Source organism: Arachis ipaensis, chromosome B01 (genome assembly GCF_000816755.2).
Source record: "Arachis ipaensis cultivar K30076 chromosome B01, Araip1.1, whole genome shotgun sequence".
In the NCBI taxonomy this organism is placed as follows: domain Eukaryota; kingdom Viridiplantae; phylum Streptophyta; class Magnoliopsida; order Fabales; family Fabaceae; genus Arachis; species Arachis ipaensis.
The window spans coordinates 129085687-129093808 of NC_029785.2; the positions used below are offsets into that span (position 1 = coordinate 129085687).

Here is an 8122-nt window from a genome sequence, read left to right on the forward strand (position 1 = left end):
GATATTAGCATTCAATTTGTTAAATCGGAGGAGCAATTAGCAGATATTTTCACAAAACCACTTGTTGAGGACAGATTCTGCTTACTTAGGACTAGCCTAGGAATTCTGAGCTATGATTCATCGTTTAAAAATTACTGATGTGATTGTTGGAGTTTTTGTCTCATAAACAGGTATGAGACAATTTTGGGCATGTGAAGAACTTTTCCTTCAATCAGCGTATTCTGGGATTGTTACAAGTGAAAGTTGATCTGGGCCAACCTCAAAAATCATATCTAGAGTGGTCAAATCTGTTTCCTTAAATCTATCCATCTCTGAGCCCAATATGAATGTTACATTTTATGGTTAATATTTGAATTTTTATTAGCTTGTGTGGTTCTGATTTTTTGTTCAAAAAGGTTTTCTGGTTGATTTAATTTTTTTAAAAAGGGTTTTCAAAATTTAAAATTAATTTTCTATTTTATTTTAAAATCAAATAAAATCTTTCTTTTATAAGGTCATGTCTTTTCAAGTCATATCAAAAGGTGATGCAGTTGCATGGTTTAAGAAATTCTCTTTTGAGTACGATTACCAACACTCCCTCTCTTCCCTCCATAACTCCTCCTCAAACCTTTCAGTTTCCTCCACTCCTTTTATTATTTCTCTTCCCTTAAAACTCAGAAACCACCCACATGAGGAAGAAAACCATTCCACAAAGGCCTCCTCATGAAAAGATTCTCAAACTTCCTTCAAAACCAAAGCCTTCTACTCGTTCAAGAGATCAGACCTTCACTCCCTCACCTTCTCCTCCTACCTCTCCTCCTCGTACTGATCCCATGGCATGGACCAAGACCACACCAATATATCCTGCCTCTGCCAAGCCGACGCCACCGCCAAAGGCAACGCCTTCCAAACCAAGTTCCACAAAACCTAGCTCATCCAAGGGCAAGCGTCCTGCTGCTGAAGAACCTGTTCCTGAGACAACACAACCTAAGCCAATGTCTGTTCCATTGCACTCACAAAGAGGTAACCCTCGTCTCCCTCTCAAATCAGTTAGAGAACTAGACATTGATCCTTTTGCTCACAAATCTCACTTCATGACATCTCACTCCAACTATAACCCCATCGCTTCAAATCTGACATGAACCATGATTTTTATGAAGGAGTTATAAAGTATCGTACTCTGTGTCCCTCTTTTCTTGCTGATTTACCTACTTTGAAAAAGAAAGGTTTTTCTTTTGTTGAAAATCTGGAATTTTTAGACTGGAATCACCTTTTCAAAATAAAAAAATCGGTGTATCCTCTGTTGGTCAAAGAGTTTTATGCGAATATGACTTACCATGAAGGAAGTGTGCATTCTTATGTTAAGGGCAGAGACATTGTTTTAAATAATGAAATAATTAGTGACTCTTTGAAGTACACTGATGTTGGGCCGTGTGCTTATACGTCTGTAAAGTGGGATGAAGGAGTTGGTATCTCTTACCATGATGCTTTGGCTCACATTTGTGAACACGTTTCCTTAATTGATGGTATCACACGCACTCACAAAGCCCTAGGATATGAACGTACTCAGTTGCACCAAATTATCAACCACATCTTACTTCCTCAAAGTGGTTCATATCAAAGGGTTTCTTACACAGACACACTTGTTTTATATGCCCTAATCATGAAAACAGAATATTCTTTTGCCTATTTGATGGCTAGATACATGTTTGATTCTGTTAGAAGTGAAAAAGACAAAGCTCTTCCTTATGGCATGTTTCTAACTTGCATATTTGAGCATTTTGGTGTTGACCTGTCAAATGAGGATTATGAAAACAGACATTCGTATCTAAAAGGGGGTGGTTCAGTGAAACAGCAAAAAGGACCTACTCGATCTGAGACAGTGGTTCTAGATGATGATGATGATGAATTCATTCTTGATGACTCTCCTCCTCTTGCCACCGAGGGTACCTCAATCTCTACTGGCCAAAAATCTGCTCTGCTGAATGTTGTCAAAGATGTTGTTTAGGAGTTTGTTTCCCAATCTAATCACATGATTGCTATGAGCAAAGAGCAAAGGAAGCTAGCAAGCAAGCATGAGAATTTCCTTCGGAAGTCATGAGATAGAGTGGTTGTGTTCATGACTTTCATTGATAATCTTCAAAAAGATGAAGATCCTGCCACTGATACTGAAGAGGAAGCTGATTCGGAGAAAACTGGTTCGGATACCTAGGATAGCTACATGAAGCTATTGCTGTCATTTTGTCTCATGAATTCTATTCATTTTGCAACTTTTGAACTAGTTTTTGTTGTTTTGGATGACTGTAATACTCTAAATACTGCTGTACTTAAGTTTAGATTACTTCATATTTTGGACTGTACACTAACTCTTTCTTGCAGGGTTTAAGGTGTTGTTTTTTTTGTTGTTGCTCTTGCTTATTATCCACCCTTGATGACAAAAGGGGGAGTAATAGTTTGCTGAATTTGCTGAATGTTTGATTTTTGAATCTTAATTGTGAACTTTTTTTATTGATGCGGCTCATAGTTTTGAACATACATTGCTACTGAACTGCTACAGGAAATGTAGTGACATGCCTATTGGAACATGATTTTATATGTTGTTGGTTTGTCCTTGATTAATCTTGATACTTACCTTTGGTTGAAATGATATGTTCTGTGTTGGGCTGATTTTGTGGTGTTGTTTGCTTAAACTCCCTTAGTCAAGATAAATGTATGTAGCTCTTTATTGTGTTTTCTATAAGTACAATGTAAAACAGGAACAAAGAGGAGAGCATAAATATAGGGGGAGCAACTTTTGAAAAAGAAAGGGGGAGCAACACTAAAGCAAGAAACATCAATCAAAGGGAAGTTTTCTAACTTTACTAAATTCCAATTCCTTTGGTTATTGTTTAAATATGTTTGTCATCAAGGGGGAGATTGTTGAGTTAAGAAATTAATTAATATAATTGATGATGACAAACATTTGATTAGTAGGCTAATCACCCACTTAGTTTTGATTATTTTGGATAAGTGATACAGGCCAAAAATAAGTGTTACAGCAGCCCAATATTAAACAAAAGATATCTGCTGGTGGGCTGAATGGTAAGTGAAAATAAACCAAGCCCAAGTCATTCATCTCAAGCTTAATTCTTCAAGAAGCAAAGGCAAGGAACCAACGGGCTGAACTTGAGTAGAACCCGATCTAAGCCCGAATTGATTTCAATTCCCTCTCTCTTGCTCTCATCAACTCAACATTCTCTTTCTCTGTCTCAGTCAAATCACAGAACTCAGAAAAAAGTAAGAAAGAGAGCTTAGTTCCTAAGCTAGTCATGAAAGAAGAAAGAAAGAAAAAGACGAAGCTTGAAAGGCAGAAGTCTAATCATCCATTTCAAACAAAATCAAGCTTAGCTAAAGGTTAAAGGTAACCCATTTCCTTGTACATGCATTAGATCTTCTTCTCTTCATCTTCAACGTTCTGCCTATCCATTCTGAGTTATATGGAAAAGAGAATTTCTGTTCTTCTCTGCTGTGTATCAACGGTTGAAAATATGTCTTGGGGACCAAGTTGTGTTTCAATGGTCAAGATCTGGGTTTACCATTAAAGAAATCTTTTTCTGTTGATAATGTGGCTTTTGGTCAAGATAGGGAAGTCAAAAGCAAAGTTTCCATTGTGAGGATTAATGGGAAAAAGTGAGACATTGGGTTGGTGAAACTCAAGGCTCAAGAAGTTGACCTAGGAAGAGCAACCAAGTAACATGCAAGGAGATAAAAGAGGTTTGCTGTTCATTCAGAAGCCAAGGAGAGATAACCCAGTGTATTGAGCTTTCGTTCTGTGAAGAAGTTCTCTGAAGAAGTTCCTTTACTTGGACAGTGCTCTCTTTCAAAGAAGCATTCTGCCAAAGATGAAGAACTGAATCAGAGACATCCAAATTTGGTTTATCACATAGCAAAGAGGCTGTTGATATAGTCAATCTCCTTCATGATTGTTACAGATCATATTTTACTTTTCAATGCTTATCTTTCTGTAATTTCTTGAGTGAAAAGACATATTGAGAGAGCTTAAGAAAAAGCCATGAGTGGAAAAAGGCTGAGAGATACACTTGAGAGAAAAGCCTAGAGTTATTTTCAGATTTCTTTAGGTATGTCTGTGTCTTGTATCTTGTACATATGAGGTATCCCTTTCTTAGTTGGGTTAGCACTAAGAGTGAATAGTTAGGTATTAGCATAGCCAATGTCAAGTTAGGTTAGAACTTGAGTGTGAAAGGATTGTGTCAATCCTGTAGAATTGGTGTATGTAATACTTTTAACTATAATGAAAATTCTTTCATTGTTGTGGAGGAGACTGGATGTAGGTTGCATAGCACAAGGCAACCGAACCAGGATACATGCTGGTGTAAGCTTATCTCTTCTCTGCTGTGTTCTGTTTTCTGATATTCGTGAGACAAAAATAAATTGTCTCATAAATTTCTGCTGCTGAGTTCAAACAGAATCAGAATTGAAAGTTTGTTTTAAAGGGTCATTTCAGTAACATAAAAGAAAGGCATAGATTCAACCCCCCTTCTCTAAGCCTACCACAACCTTCAGTTACAATTCTCGACTCGGAGCAAACGACGACAGAACTCAACCCTTGCCTTTTATCCGGAGTCTCGAAACTCTTACTGGAGAAAGTAGATAACACCACTGCATCTTACCCGGAGTCTCGACTCATACCCGGAGCAGGTGGACAAAGCCACTGAATCTTACCCGGTCACATATACCTCAATATCATTCAATTCATTCAAATATCATACTTTAAAATCAATCATCATCATTCTTCATTCAAATTCAATCATCATTAATCCATCTCTCATTCAATTTGCAATTCATCATTATCATCATCATATTTATCAATCACTTCTTATTTAACATCACCAACACTTCATTAATTCAGTTATCTCTTCGCATATCCCCCCAATATCCCCTCAACTTATTTAACATACTCATCTTTATTCTAAGGTTTAAAGGCTTACTAATGGATCTTAAACAAGTATAAAAGAGGTTTGGAAAGCTAGTAAGTATATTTAAAACTCAAAAATATTATTTTTCCAAAACTACGCATGACCACCCCATGCGTATGCACGGATCTGATTTTAGCCAATCTTGCGTAAGCGAGCACCTCCCATCTTCTCCAAACAGAGGGGTGACTCGCGTACGTGTAAACACCTCCTCGTACGCGTAAGTTTAAATATGGGCATTCTCACGTACGCATGTATCATGCGTATGCAAGACTCATAGGTAGAGCCTAATGCTTGCGTCGCGTGGCATGTCGCGTACGCGTGAGTCCAAATTCCTTTAAAAAGCTTTTAAGCTGTAGAAAACTAATTTTACATGTCCAACTTTGAACGGGCATAAATTTTTCGTTAAAAATTATTTTTAATTCGTTCTTCGAATGTTATAAACTTCACGGATCCAATTTTTATTCAAAATGAGTTTTACAAAATTTGAGGGTCTGAAAGTCAAGTTATGGCCCACTGAAGTTGGTCAAAAATAAGTTTTTACCAAAAGTTTCCAAAACACAAGTTTTCCAAAATCCTCAATCCAATTTAATTCAACTACAACCAAAAATCACTACCAATCGCCTCTCCATCCTTCCTCAATCATTCCACACCCAATTTCTCAATTCAATCAACAATTCACATTCATAATTATACCAATCCTCACCAACTTCAATAATTATCATCATTTCATAATCATCAAATAATCATCATTTACAATTCATATATCTGAACATGTCAACATACAAATTTATTCAAAATTTTCATGTATTATCACTAATTATCAGTAATTCACATAGTTTAACTTATTCTACAGTTAACTAGCTTAATTTTTTACGTGACATTAAACATTAATTACGAGAAATCAAAACTATAGCCTGGCCGATTCCTCCCTAGCCAAAAACACCTAAAATTGCCTCTCCTTCACAAGCTCCAAGACGCTAATTACCAATTCTACAAGTCCAATCACCCGAATTTCGTTCCAAACCGCCAATTTGAACTCCAAATCAACAAGAATACAATCTACTTTTCACAATATCATTATAATCATTATAGGGTTCACTAATTCAATGATTCACAAGGGTTCGGATTTTTTTACCGTTATCCACAGAGTAATTGAACAATACCCGACTATATCTCACGCTATAGCATCCCTAAATCATCAAAATTACAAAATCTTTCAATATAAAAAAAACTAAAATTGCAGAAATTGAAGGGGGTGAGAACTAGGCACGAAATTTGTCAATCGGAGCTCCGAATTAAAAGATATGATGAATTGAAGTTGGAGAAGATTTGGGAATTAAGGTTTTGATCGTAATTATCAAATCGGATCAGACCAGCTGGTTCGACCGGAAAACACGCACATCACTCAAATTTAAAAAAATTGGAGAATATTCTAGGCGTTGCCCTTTGTATTATATTGTGTTTTTTTATAAATATATTACTAACTATTAGACATATCCTAATTAATAACTTATGTATTAATTCTTTTAGTCATGCAAATTTAAGATATTTTTTTTATCTTTTTACTCTAATGAATAGTGTTCATATTAAATTAATTTATTTTTTATTTTATATTTACTCTTTCTTAAATTAATTATTTTTTAATTATATATAATTATTAAAATAAAAATTAAACTTTTTTAAATATCTATAAATTAAAAAAGATAAACAAAATTTTTATTAATCATAACATATTTTTGTTATTGATAATTATATGACATCTATCAATATTAATATTTTTCAACATATATTTGAATAATGTAATAGATACTAATTAATTAATGAATTAGAAAATAAGTTAATTTGATATAAAAAAATTAAATTTTATACAATTATTTAATTATGACGGATCAACCGGTTTAACCTATGACTCACTGGTTGAACCAGTAACTCAGTAATCTGGCGGGATCGATTATCGGTTCGGTTCTGATAACTATGGTTTTGATTTATGTGTTCCCCCTTTCACCCATTTCAGCGTGTTTTTATTTCATTTAAGGGAAGGGAGCAGAGTGTTAGCTTCTTATATATTGAGCTTTGGGTTTGATTTGGACTCTTTCTATTTTTTTATTATAAAATTTAATTTTTTAATTTTTTAAATAATAATTAATTTATTAATTAATTATTTACTAATTACCCGAAATTTATAAGTATTTCTAATAAAAAAACAAAAAGAGAAGAAAGAAAAAGGGATCCACTAAAATGATTGTGGTTTTACTTTTGAAAAAGTCTAGGGGCCAGTAAGTTTTGTATTTTCTGACCAGCACTTAACCATTAAAACAAAAGTAAGTGATCTCCCACCATTAGATGTAATCTCACACCATTAAAAATACTATAGATAGCTAATTAATGGTTACAAAACACCAAAATTATTTATCCCTAGCATTCCTCTTTACTTTTTATTTTTTCTTTTCTTTATCTCCTCTTTTTTCTTTCTCCTTTAGTATCTTTTTCTTTTATTCAATTGTAGCTTAGGTCCTGCTTCCTTTTCATATATCCAATGAAATAAACGCAGGAACATAATATACGTATTATGTCATATAATATAACTAAATATGCATACGTGGGATGCAGTGAAAACATCCTCTCTTATTCTATTGCACGTAAATCAACTTAACAATAAAGTGTTGCATGCATAGATCCATTTTAATTAAGGTCGTGCATGACTTGTGAATTGCGAGCAACCCTTTTTGACGTTTATTATGTTTAATAAGTGCTAGTATTTTCAGGTGACGCGTTTAACTAATACATGTGATGCTCTTTCTGTGTTTTGGGAAATTTCAGTCACTATGTATGGACGTAAATCCCACGTTCAGTTTTACTATAAAGTCTTAATTACTTTTCAGATGTACATAGTAGGAACTAGGCAGTGAATACTGAATAGACTTTATGTTATGTAAGGCTCGAACGGTCGAACCTCGAAGCACTATCTTCACCTACGGAATATCCAACCTGATTAAAGTGAATATATAGGATTGAAATTAAAAGTTTTTAAGTATACCATTATATCAGTGTATCAGTGTATCAGTGTATGTTCAGTAAATTTTAATCATTGATCTTAATTATATATATTATATATATTTTTTATAATTAAGATCAACGGTTAAAAATCATTGAAACATATCAATACA

General features: G+C 34.3%; 1 protein-coding gene across 1 annotated transcript; it reads left to right on the forward strand.

The window, feature by feature from the left end:
• LOC107613911 (extensin-like) lies at positions 669 to 1121 on the forward strand. Its single transcript, XM_016316109.1, has one exon. It carries the CDS (start codon positions 669 to 671, stop codon positions 1119 to 1121), a length of 453 nt encoding a protein of 150 aa, XP_016171595.1.

What these genes read in the sequence shown, in the direction of transcription:
- LOC107613911 (XM_016316109.1), top strand. Translation starts at nt 669, where the DNA reads ATGAGGAAGAAAACCATTCCACAAAGGCCTCCTCATGAAAAGATTCTC.